We start from the raw sequence: 17,351 nt of genomic DNA, 5'->3' as shown, positions 1-17,351 counted from the left end.
CAAGATATAGGTTAACATATCCCTGACATTAATACCAGGGTGGTATTAGATAAGGGGTTAACTCATCCCTGACATTAATACCAGGGTGGTACTAGATAAGGGGTTAACTCATCCCTGACATTATCGGGGCAGTCGGGTAGCCTAGTGGTTACACTGAAGCCCCAGGTTCGATTCCGCACGTACAATGTGTGAAGCCCATTTCTGATGATCCCCGCCGTGATATTGCTGTGATATTGCTAACCATACTCACTCACTCTCTCTAACTCGCACGCTCACTCACTCACTCTGACCAGGCATGGCCAAAGGGGTACAAGATAAGGGGTTAACGCATCTCTATTGCTGCCACATATCAACGTGACATTTTGCCTTTTATAAACGCCAACATTCTACATAAGTTCCCCCCTCAGATACATACAAGCACTGTCACAGGTTGATGAATTTGTGCGGGAAAATGCGTTGTCAACATTGTATACACCTGTGCAAGGAGACTTCACCTGAGATAAAGAAATCAGGAACAACACAATAATTGCGTCATGTTATTTCTTGAGCCTATCTTTAAAGGCGCACTATCATGCCATACTGCTCTAGATATCAATATTGCATTTCTCTCATTAATACTAATTATCAGCCGTCAGCGAAGCTACCATATAATTTATCCCGAAAAAAAATATGTATTAAGATTACAATCTAAAATTACAATGTTTGAATGAATGAAATCAACTTTGCATTAAATCAACTCTCGCGCCCTCTACTGACCAAAGTTTTTTTCAAGTGAACCCCATAGAGTTATGTCCCTTGGAACACTCTTTACAAATATCCTATAACGCAACTTGCGATTGAGGCCAGTTCGACAAACACTGACAACACCGCATGCGACAGTTTTCAATGTACGGAGCAATCGTTTACATTCCATATATGGCAAGTCTTATCTGTTTGGAAGGTGTTCGACTCGAAGTTTCAATTATCTATTTCAGGAACGTTGTAAGGGATAACAAGTCTTTTATTGCATCAATAGGAAGCTGAAGTGTGTGCATATGGCCCAGTATATATAATATAAGCCAAACTATTGTCTAAAAGCGTGACATTGTGCCTATAAAAATGACAATGTAATCTGAGATGTGGCTTGGTTCGTCTGTGTCTTGTTCGTTTGTAACTACTTGTGTCATTCCGGCAAGCTAGATGGCAACTCATACCCCTCTCGTGGCCATGTTCACGGCTGGGCCTTGTTCATTTGTAACTACTTGTGTCATTCCGGCAAGCCAGATGGCTGACTCGTACCCCTCTCGTGGCCATGTTCACGGCTGGGCCTTGTTCATTTGTAACTACTTGTGTCATTCCCGCAAGCCGGAACACGACTTAAACCCCTCTCGTGGCCATGTTCACCACTGGGCCTTGTTCATTTGTAACTACTGTGCCATTCCAGCAAGCCAGATGGCGACTCGTACCCCTCTCGTGGCCATGTTCACGGCTGGGCCTTGTTCATTTGTAACTACTTGTGTCATTCCGGCAAGCCGGATGGCGACTCGTACCCCTCTCGTGGCCATGTTCACGGCTGGGCCTTGTTCATTTGTAACTACTTGTGTCATTCCCGCAATCCCGAACGCGACTTAAACCCCTCTCGTGGCCATGTTCACCACTGGGCCTTGTTCATTTGTAACTACTTGTGTCATTCCAGCAAGCTAGATGGCGACTCGTACCCCTCGTGGCCATGTTCACGGCTGGGCCTTGTTCATTTGTAACTACTTGTGTCATTCCAGCAAGCCGGATGGCGACTCGTACCCCCTCGTGGCCATGTTCACGGCTGGGCCTTGTTCATTTGTAACTACTTGTGTCATTCCGGCAAGCCGGATGGCTTAATTGCACCTCTCGCGTGGCCATGTTCACCACTGGGCCTTGTTCATTTGTAACTACTTGTGTCATTCCCCGCAGCCGGATGGCGACTGCACTCCCCTCGCGGGCCATGTTCACGGCTGGGCCTTGTTCATTTGTAACTATTTTTGTGTCATTCCGCAAGCCGGATGGCGACTCGTACCCCTCTCGTGGCCATGTTCACCACTGGGCCTTGTTCATTTGTAACTACTTGTGTCATTCCAGCAAGCCGGATGGCGACTCGTAGCACCCTCGTGGCCATGTTCACCACTGGGCCTTGTTCATTTGTAACTACTTGTGTCATTCAGGCAAGCCAGATGGCGACTTATACCCCTTTCGTGGCCATGTTCACCACTGGGCCTTGTTCATATGTAACTACTTGTGTCATTTCGGCAAGCCGGATGTAGGCGACTCGTACCCCTCTCGTGGCCATGTTCAAGGCTGGGGCTTGTTCATTTGTAACTACTTTTGTGTCATTTTGGCAAGCAGGATGGTGACTCGTACCCCTCTCGTGGCCATGTTCACCACTGGGCCTTGTTCATTTGTAACTACTTGTGTCATATCGGCAAGCTAGATGGTGACTTGTACCCCTCTCGTGGCCATGTTCACGGCTGGGCCTTGTTCATTTGTAACTACTGTGTCATTTCGGCAAGCCGGATGGCGACTCGTACCCCTCTTGTGGCCATGTTCACCACTGGGCCTTGTTCATTTGTAAGTACTTTTGTCATTCCGGCAAGCCGGATGGCGACTCGTACCCCTCTCGTGGCCATGTTCACCACTGGGCCTTGTTCATTTGTAACTACTTGTGTCATTTCGGCAAGCCGGATGGCGACTCACACCCCTTCTCGTGGCCATGTCCATGACTGGGCCTTGTTTAAGCCCAAACGGGCCCTGGCACGGAGATGAAAATAGTCTAGTACTATTTCCAAGGAAAGTTAACATCTGAATTTCCAATCATGGCTACTCCAAGAAATGCGTCAACAATATCCTACACCGATTAATTTAAAATGCAACACAAAAGTCACTTTAAGTAAGTTTCTTATGTCTTTAACAAATAAAGGTAACAATATAATTTTACAATCAAGGAAATAATCGCAAAGAAACTATTTGACCTCATTTCTCATTTTACTACACAGTATTTGATTGATTTGCCATGATTCTTGTCAATAATAGCGTCCTATACAGGTACAAGTCTTGTTGTAGGTAGGAAGGAGGCTAGTAGTTACGAATGTGCCATGTTTGTTTGGCTGCTGTTTAATGCAGCACTCAGCAATGTTTCAGCTGTATCAAGGAGGGCTGTGGTTGAATCTGGACCAGACAATCCAGTGACTGATGCAACTGGAATGTGATTACCTGCATCAACCAACCCATGTTGCATGACATTAGACCATGTTCAACTGTACCATGGCTTGTTTCAAATAAGGGGCTGTGGGGTAGCCTAATGGTTAAAGCGTTGGCTCGTCACGCCGAAGACCCAGGTTCGATTCCCCACATGGGCACAATGTGTGAAGCCCATTTCTGGTGTCCCCCGCCGTGATGTTGCTGGAATATTGCTAAAAGCGGCGTAAAACCAAACTCAGTCAGTCAGTCAGTGTTTCAAATAACCTGGGAAGGTACCACAGGTTTAGGTGCCACAGCCAAATTATGTTTCTAGGTTGGTCAGCACAATAACTGTGTTGTCACTCCAGGCTTCAGAGTAACAGGCTGTGATTTGACTGGAATAGAATATTGTTAAAAATGGCATTAAACCCAACACTGTCCCTCACTTACTTCCTGCCAGACTCGTTCATTTATTACACGCTCAGCAACTCACTCACAGACTTACTCGGGATCGGGTGGTCAGGCTCACTGACTTGGTTGACACATGTCATCGGTTCCCAATTGCGCAGATCGATGCTCATGCTGTTTATCACTGGATTGTCTGGTCCAGATTCGATTATTTACAGACCGCCACCATATAGCTGGAATATTGCTGAGTGCGACGTAAAACTAAACTCAAACACTCACTCACAGACTCACTCCTATGCCACAGACTCACATGCATCAATCATCACCCTGTGATGAAACAAGAGATTGGTGCGACCAGTTTCTCCTAAAATAGCTTTAGAGGCATATTTACCAACACCTAAGAAATGTTTAAAATATCAGTGCTCTCTATGCCACAGACTCGAATGCATCAATCATCACCTTCGATCAGAGCACCTGCTGTGAGGTGGGTGAAACCATGGTAAAGATATGCAAGATTTCCCGTAGTTATATGAATCCTGCCATGATTTATCGCCTATTGCTACAATGTAGTTGTAGTTTTTCTGTTGTTACCCCCTAATGAGTGTCCTGTTGTGTTGCAGGTGAAGTCCCTTGGGATCACGCTATGGGAGGCGGTGTGCCAGCACTTGCAGCTTCTGGAAGCCGACTACTTCGACTTGGAGTACACCGACATTGGTGGACTCAAGGTCAGTGTCAGGGGAGACAACTGGCTGAACAGTCAATATTGATAACTTCTGTAATTTGTATCTAAATTGATGCAATGTTTTCGTCAGTGACAGGGGAGACAACTGGCTCAACAGTCAATATTGATAACTTCTGTAATTGCATCTAAATTGATGCATTTTTTTGTGGAGAGTTGCATCCCTTGGTCATGAATGAGATCCTATGATGGTTTGAATCCCACTTATCTTGTTTGTTGGTTTGTCAGCACCATACCTCGTAAAGGGACTTACACATGAATGGTGAAAGCCTAACACCTTCATGACTTCCTTCCAACATCACTTTGTCGTGATGTAACTGATATACTGTACAAAGTGATGTTAAACAAGATTCACCTGTTTCACCAGTGAAAGGAGAACTGACTTCAACAGTTTGTATGTAATGGCAATAACAACTAGACCTCAGTGTAACATGTTATGTCTCGTATAACACTTTCTCAGTAGACCCTTGAAGATCCGGGGTAGAATAGGTCTTCAGCAACCCACGCTTGCCACAAAAGGCGACTATGCTTGTCGTAAGAGGCGACTAACGGGATCGGGTGGTCAGGCTCGCTGACACATGTCATCGGTTCCCAATTGCGCAGGTCGACGCTCATGCTGTTGATCACTGGATTGTCTGGTCCAGACTCGATTATTTACAGTCCGCCGCCATATAGCTGGAATATTGCTGAGAGCGGCGTAAAACTAAACTCACTCACTCACTCACTTTCTCAGTAAAGTAAAGATTCTAGTACCCTTTGGCATTTGAATTCATACTCTTTGTTTTGTTTGTTGTTTTTTACACCGCACTGAGCAATATTCCAGCTATATGGTGAAGATCTGTTAATAATCGAGGCTGGACTAGACTATCCAGTGAGCAACAGCATGAGCATCGATCTATGCAATTGGGTTAGGATGACATGCAGCAACATATCAGCAAGCCTGACGAACCGATCTCATTAGTTGCCTCGCACAATAAGCATGTGTTGCTGAAGACCCAATTCAAACCTGGATCTTCCACACCATCAGTGTGAGGGTTCCAGAAGATGTGAAACAAGTCAAAATCTAGATCACAGACTTATTTATTCCATGCATCCATGTGTAGTTGCTGAGCAAGGAATAGCAACACAATCATGTTTTATCACCTTGGTTACTGTTTACAGATATCACATGGAAATAGGCGCTGGTTAGATTGAGTGAGACATGAATTGTTTATCAGTTTATTGCATGAAGGCCAGAGGCCCATATACAGAATAAATATGTATGATATGTACAACATATACAACAGGCGACACACACGTTACATTGAATCTCTTCTCAATATAAGCGCGTGATAAATAAATAGAGCTACCTTATATTGTAATAGGGATGCTTTACATGAAAGTATTGAGTACAGTTTTGAAGCATTAATATTTGATTGTAGCCATTGTGGAAAATACAGTTGCCTTAAATCATTATATGCAGGACAAAGAAATAGAAAGTGTAATTCATTCTCTACAGTATTACAAAATGGACAGAACCTTTGTGATTTTATAATAGATGAATATCTTCCTTGATTGATATATAAATCATTTAGGCCAAGTCTCAGGCGTATGAAAACACTACGAAGCTTTTTACAACGTAAGTTGTATAGATTCGACTCAGGTTCAAGTAAAGATTTGAACTCACGATAGCAATCATATCTTGAACTTTCATATAAAGATGAACGCCAGTCTTGTTTAAAGATATCAATAGCCCTGGTACGAAAGAGTTTGATAAATGCATTAACGTCGCCCAGGGTTTGGGATAGCCAAACAAACAAAGCCGTGATCTAAACAAAAGAATACTGAATACGGGTTGCCCAAGTATTTTACCAATATTATCAAGATGGACAATCATATTGTAGGTTTTTGGGCAGACGATGTTCTGGCATATTTATTACTTTACACCAGTACTTTAAACAGAGAGAGTAAGAAATTATGTACAAAGGAAATCTCCCACATTCACCGTACACCATATTATTAGGGGTAGACATCCCAACATTTAAAAACCTTTTACATGCAAGAAGGTGAACCTTTTCAGTGGCATAAAATTCCTTATTGCCCCAAATTTCTGACCCATAAAGAAGAATAGGCTGTACTTGGGAATCAAACAATTTGAAAAATATATTTGGACCAACAACCCCCAACTTTGGTATAACAGAGAGCAATTGAAGTAGGGCCCTTTTCCCTCTAATTGCCAAATTAATAATGGATTTGTTCAGATTTAGTGTATGTGTAAACAGTATCCCTAGATATTTATATTCGTTAACAACAGTCATACGTTCACATTTAAAGTACCACTTTTCTGTAGCTGCCGTTGGGCCACCCTTACTGAAAAACAACAATTTTGGTCTTTTCAAGATTAACATCAAGTAAGCCAGTTATCTGAATAAGATGAAAGTGTATCAATTTGTCTCTGAAGGCCAATAACAGTACTTGACATAAGGATCACATCGTCGGCAAAAAGTAAAATAAAAAGTTCAACAAGATCAGGAAATAATTGGATGCCATGTCTGCCAGATTGTATAACGTCAAAATATAGTTCGTTGATAAAGAATGAGAAAAGTATTGGGCTTAGAACACAGCCTTGTCGTACACCAGTAGGACAATCAAAATAGTCACTGAAAGCATCATCACATCGAACACAAGACTTTACATTTGAATACATTGACCTGATAATATCAAACATTTTCCCTTTAAGACCCCTATTTCTAAGACATTTCCACATTTTATCTCTGTCAACAGAATCAAAAGCCTTTCTAAAATCAACAAAGGCTACATACAATTTTCTTTTACTAAAAGCTAAACATCGCTCAATTACTGAGTATACAGTAAAAATATGATCAAAGGTTGAGTATTCCTTTCTAAATCAAGCTTGTGAATCTGGGATCAAGTCCCTCATATTTGACCACTGTGTTAGCCTATTATTGATAATCGATACAAATGTTTTACCAACAACACTTGTCAGAGAATTAGAATGTGCATCTACAAGTACTCCTTCATTCTTGTGTCAGAAGTGATTGTTCCTTAAAAATCTGTTTCAGTGTTGGGTCGACCGCCAGAAGCCTTTGTTGAAACAGCTGCCTACCCCAGACACACCCCTTAGTTTCTGTATAAAGTTTTACACCCCAGACCCTGGTCTACTGGAGGACGACTTCACTAGGTGAGTGAGTGACTGAGTGAGTGAAACAGATGCCTATCTCATTCACAGCTACAGAAGGGAGAATTAATTTTGTGACAAGTGATCGAAGGAATTTGCAGATAAGCAAGTCCTGTTTCTTGCAGTATTCTACAACCATTCCCCTGTATATATGTTCAATTGCAATCAAGTTTTTTACCTGTTCAGGTGTGTGTATATTTTGTTTCAGGTATCTGTTCGCTCTCCAGATCAAGCAGGATCTGTTGTCGGGGGTGATGCCATGCAGTGACAATACAGCAGCTCTTCTTGCTTCATATATTGCTCAAGGTGAGGGTCAAATCATCTAGCGCGTATAAAACAAGCTTCTGATGCCCATAATAGTTGGACTTATCTTTAGTCACAGTTCTTATAGGTTGTCACTAGCGATCAAGGTGCCGTTGTACAAAACAATCTCAGTCTATGTTGAGGTATAGGACTGACGACCACCTTACCGCTTGAGTTGTTTTGTTTTCACTTCTTTAGAAGTTGGAGAATCAGATAAGGACAAAACTTTATGGATGAACAACTTCTTTATTCGGATGGTGTGACGTTTTCGATGCAGATTTAATTCTTGTATCGTTGTCAAGCCAATTTGTTTTGTTTTGTTGAAATAACCTGAAGTTTGAGTTTTTACTCAAATTTGAGAAAACTCTTCAAAATGTATTTCCCGAATTATGAAATTAAGTTTGTATCGAGAAATCAGAGCCAGGTTCTACTGACAATGACATACGGCATTTGACTCTCTTCCTGACTGCCGTCACAGCTGTTCTTGTCCGTGTATACACACTCTGAACCTCATTGTCTCGCCCACTTGGTCTTCTTACATAGAGTGTTGGTCTGAAAGACAGACCAGCTGTTGAATGCCCAGCTGCATCATGGGGAAAAATGGGAAAAGACGGTGCTTGTTGAGATCATTTCTTGTGTTCTGGGTTCAAAGAGACTGGTCGGTTCCGAGTCAGTCTTCTGTGTGGGAGGAGGGGTTAAACCAAGGCATGGTGTCTCAGTTGGCTAATGCTATAGAACTGGCACTCTTCTGGTTAAATACACCTTTACGCACACAAACGTCTGACAATAAATGAAAAGACACTGTGTTTTTGTTCTTCGAAATATTGATTAAAAGTTTAAGGTAGTAGCACAGCGGGTGCTTTGATCAATTTTCATTCAACAATTTTATGACAATTTTTTTTGTTTTTGAGTATGGGATTAATTCAAACAGTTTGACTTTTCAATGACCATTCTGTTTTCCTTCATTTGACAGCTGAAATCGGTGACTTTCTTGTCGACGATTATTTGGACCATACTTACCTGTCTTCCATGAAGTTTGTTCCCAACCAAACTCCAGACCTCGAGGAAAAGATCATGGAGTACCATAAACAACATATGTGAGTTATCTCCCCTTTCCGAATTGTCTCTTAAAAATACAATATCTCCCTCCCTAGTTATCTCCCTTATCTAGATAGCCTCTTCTGATGGTTGTTTTTGGTTTTTCTAAGAGTTGTCTCCCTTTCATGGGAGTAGTTCCCCCTTCATCATCTGGTGTCTTCCTTCCCAGAAAACATTTGGGAATATAACATTGAATATATATTTTGGCATGCATTTTTGGGAAAAAGTTCAGTGAATATTTTTGTTGGATGTTTCCAGAGGAGAGAGTCCTGCAGAGGCCGACCTGAATCTGTTGGACACAGCACGTAAAGTGGAGCTGTATGGCATTAAAATGTTCCCTGCCAAAGTATGTACTTAAAATGTCCCTTGAGTTGTGGCAGCTAATGACATAATACTGTAGACGGTCAACATGTTTGTTACAGTGGTATCAACTTTTCTCTGTATATGGATGGGCAGTGGGAAAGCTTAGTGGTTAAAGCGTTCGCTCGTCACGCCAAAGACCCAGGTTCAATTCCCCACATGGGTACAATGTGTAAAGCCTATTTCTGGTGTCCCCCGCCGTGATATTGCTGGAATATTGCTAAAAGCGGCGTAAAACCAAACTCACTCACTCACTCACTCTGTATATGGAAGGTGATAGTTAAGCGCTTAATTTCACTTAAATATCTTATAACCTTTGAAGATCCAGGTTAGATATGATCTTCAGCAACCCATGCTTGTCATAAGAGGCGACTAACAGGATCGGGGTGGTCAGGCTTGCTGACTTGGTTGACACTGTCATCGGTTCCCAATTGCATAGATCAATGATAATGCTGATGATCACTGGATTGTTTGGTCCAGACTCGATTTTTTACAGACGTCCGCCTATAGCGGTGATAAGCAACAACAATATTTAAAAAAAATAAAGATCTTATAATATACCAACCAACAGAATTATGTCTTTTGATGTTCAATCAAGTTGGACAGTACAATACAAGTGAAATATTTACGTTTAATTTATACAATTAGGACACAGATGTGATTTTTAAAAATCTTTAATAAATGTTTGTGAAGTACAATTTACCATTTATAGGCTGGTCATTTATTGTAGAGAAGGAGGCCCAGGGTCAGTGAATCACTTAAAACTTTGAACATTATTAAGGCACCAGTCATATATATATTTGGAGGAGGGTGTCATGAAAAAAATGTTACATGAAAAAGGGTGTGTCAGCAAAATATCTTACAAAAAGACCCTCCTTGATCCAGTTTTTTCATGAATATTTTACTTCCTGTTTCAGGATCACGAGGCTGTTACTCTCACCCTGGCTGTAGCACATTTGGGCGTCCTGGTGTTCCAGAGTGCAACAAAGATCAACACATTCTCATGGGCAAAAATCCGCAAATTAAGCTTTAAAAGGAAAAAGTTCTTGATAAAACTACACCCTGAGAGCTATGTGAGTAAGGTACAGATATCGTTTTCCAGAGGTACAGGGATAACTTCACTGCATCGTTACACTGCATTGTGGGAAAACTACCACTTCCTGTCAAATCGTGAATTATCTTTAATATCCAAGCAGGCCACTTCAAAATCTCCTTTGAAACTTTAGATGTTTTCAAAAGTGTTACTATTAATCAGTTATTCTGAACATTTAACTACATTTCCAAATTTGTCCTTGGTTCAAAACAATGTTATCTAAATTTACATTGCACAGTGGCTTCCATTGTGTACAGTTGCACAAGTCTTTTGTAATGTTCAACAATGTTGTAGGCGGCCTACAATGCAGTATAGGGGTATAGGAGGTCCTGTGTATAAAGGTGAATACAATGTATCAGACTGCTGAACAATGTTGTAAGTGCAATATAGGTGGTCCTGTGTATAAAGGTGAATACAATGTATCAGACTGCTGAACAATGTTGTAGGTGTAGTATAGGTGGTCCTGTGTATAAAGGTGAATACAATGTATCAGACTGCTGAACAATGTTGTAAGTGCAATATAGGTGGTCCTGTGTATAAAGGTGAATACAATGTATCAGACTGCTGAACAATGTTGTAGGTGTAGTATAGGTGGTCCTGTGTATAAAGGTGAATACAATGTATCAGACTGCTGAACAATGTTGTAGGTGCAATATAGGTGGTCCTGTGTATAAAGGTGAATACAATGTATCAGACTGCTGAACAATGTTGTAAGGTGCAATATAGGTGGTCCTGTGTATAAAGGTGAATACAATGTATCAGACTGCTGAACAATGTTGTAGGTGTAGTATAGGTGGTCCTGTGTATAAAGGTGAATACAATGTATCAGACTGCTGAACAATGTTGTAGGTGTAGTATAGGAGGTCCTTGTATAAAGGTGAATACAATGTATCAGACTGCTGAACAATGTTGTAGGTGCAATATAGGTGGTCCTGTGTATAAAGGTGAATACAATGTATCAGACTGCTGAACAATGTTGTAGGTGCAATATAGGTGGTCCTGTGTATAAAGGTGAATACAATGTATCAGACTGCTGAACAATGTTGTAGGTGCAATATAGGTGGTCCTGTGTATAAAGGTGAATACAATGTATCAGACTGCTGAACAATGTTGTAAGTGCAATATAGGTGGTCCTGTGTATAAAGGTGAATACAATGTATCAGACTGCTGAACAATGTTGTAGGTGCAATATAGGAGGTCCTGTGTATAAAGGTGAATACAATGTATCAGACTGCTGAACAATGTTGTAGGTGCAATATTGGAGGTCCTGTGTATAAAGGTGAATACAATGTATCAGACTGCTGAACTATGTTGTAGGTGCAATATTGGAGGTCCTGTGTATAAAGGTGAATACAATGTATCAGACTGCTGAACAATGTTGTAGGTGCAATATAGGTGGCCCTGTGTATAAAATTGAATACAATGTATCAGACTGCTGAACAATGTTGTAGGTGCAATATAGGTGGTCCTGTGTATAAAGGTGAATACAATGTATCAGACTGCTGAACAATGTTGTAAGGTGCAATATAGGTGGTTCTGTGTATAAAGGTGAATACAGTGTATCAGACTGCTGAACAATGTTGTAGGTGCAATATTGGAGGTCCTGTGTATAAAGGTGAATACAATGTATCAGACTGCTGAACAATGTTGTAGGTGCAATATAGGTGGTCCTGTGTATAAAGGTGAATACAATGTATCAGACTGCTGAACAGTGTTGTAGATGCAATATAGGTGGTCGTGTGTATAAAGGTGAATACAACGTATCAGACTGCTGAACTATGTTGTAAGTGCAATATAGGTGGTCCTGTGTATAAAGGTGAATACAATGTATCAGACTGCTGAACAATGTTGTAGGTGCAATATAGGTGGTCCTGTGTATAAAGGTGAATACAATGTATCAGACTGCTGAACAATGTTGTAAGTGCAATATAGGAGGTCCTGTGTATAAAGGTGAATACAATGTATCAGACTGCTGAACAATGTTGTAAGTGCAATATAGGTGGTCGTGTGTATAAAGGTGAATACAATGTATCAGACTGCTGAACTATGTTGTAAGTGCAATATAGGTGGTCCTGTGTATAAAGGTGAATACAATGTATCAGACTGCTGAACAATGTTGTAGGTGTAATATAGCGTGGTCCTGTGTATAAAGGTGAATACAATGTATCAGACTGCTGAACAATGTTGTAGGTGTTGTTCAGCACACTATTGGGTTTTAAGAGATTCTGTTTATACTGTGTGTAGTTGAATATTGAATGCTGGAAAGGATAGGCATATGTATAAGACAACAGACACATATTTTATGAGTAAGTAAATTGTAGTAGGCAGTCTTTTCACAAACTCACAGGAGCCTCAGGCTCTACTGAGATTTCAGGTGACTTTGTTGTCTTTTAATCATCTTATCCCAGTTTCAATGTGTGTTGGATAAGTCTGACACACACACGTGTCACCATGTAAGCGCAAAAAAGTTCAATGCAATGTCAAACTGCCACGTGGTCTTCACCATCATCTGTCACAATCACATGACATTGATTCTGGCTGTTTCTGGTGAACACGCCTATCAGACTTCTGTCCACACAGCAGACATTACAGCTTAATGTTTAAGCCCAGTTACTGAAAGTAATCAACCAATCTGTCATTCTGACAGGACATTTTGACATTGATAATCCTAAAACAAACTATTTATCATTTCAAAAATACCCAATCCAGTTTGTTATTTAACATATTTCAAATGATCCTCTATGCATGAAGGGCGGTAGGGTAGCCTAGTGATTAAAGTATTTGCTTGTCACACCGAAGACCCAGGCTCAATTCCCCACATGGGTACAATATGTGAAGCCCATTTCTGGTGTCCCGAGCCGTGATATTGCTGGAATATGGCTAAAAGCGGCATAAAACCAAACTCACTCATTCACTCCATGCATGTACAAGAGATAACATAATTTGATATTAGCAGCTTGATACTAATCTGCATGAAATCTGATGTATGATTATGTGTGTGATATATACTGCTTTTTTGTAAAGTGAGCTACAGGGCCTTGCCAACAGCATTGTTTGCAAACTACATTGCATTAGCTCTTGTTAAAGGCATGGCATGACAAGTGTATATTTCATATCCAAAGGATTCCAAAAAGCAAACATCCCAATGTTTATTTTACACAGAGAATCATAGATTTTTTAATGTTTATTTTGGTAGTTCAGCTACTATTTTGATTAACTTTCTGTACTCACGTTTTTTTGTGTACTTTTTTCTTGACCCTTTTCATATCCAGGTGAATGGAGCGTGGGTATGTTGATTAAAGTGTACAACTCTGTACAACTTTGTTGCTTTGGCATTACTTCAAAAGTGGTATAACTGACATATCATACGGCTAAATAACTTGAGTTATTTTCTAACGAAGTAATGATATTCACTGACTGTGCAATAACGAATAACAGTGTACAGCTATATATGCATTGTTTTCAACGGTTTTATAAGTGTGAAATAAGCTTTGGCAATTTTCTGCTTTATTTTTACTCTACTAAAAGAAAGTGAAATTGATTTTGTAAGGCAGATTCTTGAAGGTTTATTGGTATAAATAATCTTCAACAGTAGGGATTTTGTAGCATTTCTTGGATATACTGTAGAACTTATCCCTGTATCTGTTTGGTTTTTTTTGTCATTCCTTAGCTGTGTCAAAAGGCAATATGACATTTTCCAACAAACATTTTGCATCGCATTTTATGGAATATTTTTCCTCTTGGTTGATTCTAAGATATTTCATTGTGATATTTCAAAATCATTCATTGTAGAGAATGTTATTAGTTTGGTTTATTTGGAATAACTGAGATATTTATTTCTTTAAATATATTTATGACAACTAGTTGTGAGGAAAATAGTTCAAATGTCAAGATCCTAAATGAAACATAGATATAATGAACACATATCCCGGGAAGGGGAAATCTGAATTGATTTGGCAATTGTTACCAATTAGTCGAATAGGTTTAAGGGTACAATATGTTGAATGGGAAAATGACAATCTGCCTTTTGACCCAGCCCCTCTTCCAATAATAAAACTCCCTGTCACCACATATGTTCTGCTACGTCAATCAAACAGTCGTTATTTTGGACATTAAAGAGATAGAGAGTCTTTGTTATTGATCATTATTGATTTTGAAGTGGATCGATGTTAATTTGTGGAAAATATGTTGCACAGCATTTGCTGTAATTTACTCTGTCACATAAGATGTTCCGTTTAAATTTGATAATGGGAATGATATGTTTTACTTGAACAGGTTGAACATGTTTGAATTTTCAAAAATAAGTTTGATTGATGTAAGTGTGGCTAACTTGTCTGAAAAATAATGTTGAAGTTGGGGGTTAACGACATCACTAATCTCATGTTAACAAATACATAACCTGATTTTAATTTTCGGAATCGTCAATGTCAGTATGTGACTAGTTGGTCACATGGTGGCATTGATTCGCCATCATTTAACCCGACTATTTGAGTGATGCTCATGACATTGACCACTGTTTTCCTGGCCTCAATAACTAACGAGCTGTGTTGTAGCTGGAATACTGTTGACAGCAGCATAAACCGACATTTATACCCACGAAGATCCGGGTTAGAATTGATCTTCAGTACCCATGCTTGTTGTAGGAGGCGACTAACGGGTGGTCAGGCTCGCTGACTTGGTTGACACATGTCATCGCATCCCAGTTGTGTAGATTGATGCTCATGCTGTTGATCACTGAATTGTCTGGTCCTGACTTGGTTATATACAGACCGCCGCCATATAGCTGGAATATTGCTGAGAGCGGTGTAAAACTAAACTCACTCACTCACTCACTCACGCACCTTTTGATGGGGTTATCAACTTTGATGTGTGGATAAACTAATTTTGAGCAAAGCATGCTGCTGTATCTCATGTTAAACTATCAAATAATAATCACAGTAAAATGAACTTGTGAGTGTGAATATAATCATCTTTTCAGTAGAAGTTTGTGACTATAGTGTACCCAGAATTATAGAACTCAGAAATGATATGATTGTTAAAATGGTGTCTTGTTAACCAAGTGGTCAGTGATCTCACCTTTCATACAGTAGACCTGGGTTCAAACCCAACATTGACCCCAAATGTAAAACCCATGTCTGTCATCCCGTGCAATATGTGGCTTCGCTATATAAACATCCCTGTTGATGATGGGCAAGGTGGCTTAGTTGTAACAGGTGGAGTAGAGTTGCCTCCCTTGCAGCCATGATCTGTTGAACACTGGTTTGAATCTTGTCCAACTACTGCTTCACTATGGGTTTTCTCTGACATACAGTTGAAACGTCAAGATATCCCACTAATAGAACAGTCACTGGAGATTAACAAAGGAGAAATTTCGTTGAACAAATTCGTATATTCCTTCACCACAACCACAAGCCCCCATGCTCTCTCTCTCATCACCACCCCAGAATATTAAACAGTGGGTTCCTGAGCTCTGCTTGAAGAAAGACATCAGACCAGGTTGTTGGGCTCGGTAACTTTGTCGATTATATTATATCATACCCTGGTAGAGAAGGATATTGCTGATGACATCATTCGCTGGTTTGTCTGTTCCAGACTTGATTATTTTCTTATTATTATTATTGGATATTTATATAGCGCACATATCCATGCACTAGTGAATGCTCAAGGTGCTGGTATTTTTTTCCCTCGATCATTGGATGTCAGTCTCAACGGCACATCTTATGGGGAGCATACAACTCTTGCTGCCACAAGGCACACCGAGTTATTGCGGCTTTCCCATCTTTACGAGGTACCCATTCACAGCTGGGATTCGTGGGTTCTTTTAAGTGCACAGGGTTGTGTACTGTACACTAAGGGTTGTGACAACACTGAAAGAGTCGGCACACAAAGTTGACTCCTAGGTTTTTACACACGGTCACAGGTGGGCACGATCCCGGCACCTCATGCTCGCTGGATCACTAGCCTGGCGCTTTAGCCAGCTCGCCCACCGCACCCCCATGTGGTATTTACGGCAGTGTTGTTATTTTGAAACAACAGAGGGCAGTGAGGTAGCCTAGTGGTTTAAGCGTTGGCTTGTCACGCTGAAGACCTGGGTTCAATTCCCCACATGGGTACAATGTGTAAAGCCCATTTCTGGTGTACCTCACGGTGATATTGTCGGAATATCGTTAAAAGCGGAGTGAAACTAAAGTCACTCACTTAATTGAAACAACAGGCAAATGCATGCCATGATATTACTAGGTCATGTTTAATCCAAGGTGCCCACTCACTCACTCACTTGTATTTTGGCTATGGCTGTGAGTGACTCAGACTGCTTGTAAACTGAAGCTGATTGTAGATGACACGGAAGTTCGCAGGCTACTATTTTGCTGACTTACTCATAAGTGAAATGTCAGCTTTCCAATGACAGCATAATAGCTTCAGTCTAAATTACAGTCAATCAAGCCATGTTTGTTCCTGAAGTAATGACATTAGTAATTACACTTCCTTCATAAGTGAGTCTGGAAAACTTTCACAGAGATTTAGTCATGGTGATCAGATGAGGAAAGCATGAGTCAGTCGTCATGGCTGAATATTTGTGCATTAGGTTTATGTTTTGTTTACTTTGATGCTTGAACCTAAAACATTTCATGAAAACAGCTAAAGTTAAAGACCGTGTGGAGATTTAGAGAAAGTTAGATGGCAAGTACTGGAAGTTTAAAGAACCTGTGGTGATTGTAGAGAAGGTCAGATGGCAAATATAAAGAACCTGTGGTGATTGTAGAGGAGGTCAGATGGCAAGTACTGGAAGTATAAAGAACCTGTGGAGATTGTAGAGAAGGTCAGATGGCAAGTACTGGAAGTATAAAGAACCCGTGGAGATTGTAGAGAAGGTCAGATGGCAAGTACTGGAAGTATAAAGAACCTGTGGAGATTGTAGAGAAGGTCAGATGGCAAGTACTGGAAGTATAAAGAACCTGTGGAAATTGTAGAGTAGGTTAGAT

General features: G+C 40.5%; 1 protein-coding gene across 1 annotated transcript in view; it reads left to right on the top strand.

The window, feature by feature from the left end:
- Positions 1 to 17,351, top strand: part of LOC124277266 — a 163,829-nt gene that overhangs the window by 88,972 nt on the left and 57,506 nt on the right. The window contains 7 exon segments of the mRNA XM_046712915.1: positions 4,218 to 4,322; positions 7,399 to 7,517; positions 7,723 to 7,820; positions 8,791 to 8,914; positions 9,174 to 9,261; positions 10,193 to 10,357; positions 13,641 to 13,655. Of these exon segments, the coding sequence (XP_046568871.1) occupies positions 4,218 to 4,322; positions 7,399 to 7,517; positions 7,723 to 7,820; positions 8,791 to 8,914; positions 9,174 to 9,261; positions 10,193 to 10,357; positions 13,641 to 13,655 (714 nt within the window).

The sequence above is a fragment of the Haliotis rubra genome, unplaced genomic scaffold, assembly GCF_003918875.1.
Source record: "Haliotis rubra isolate DU_JTF1 unplaced genomic scaffold, ASM391887v1 Scf22, whole genome shotgun sequence".
Classification (NCBI taxonomy): domain Eukaryota; kingdom Metazoa; phylum Mollusca; class Gastropoda; order Lepetellida; family Haliotidae; genus Haliotis; species Haliotis rubra.
This window is presented reverse-complemented; position numbering and strand designations above follow the sequence as displayed.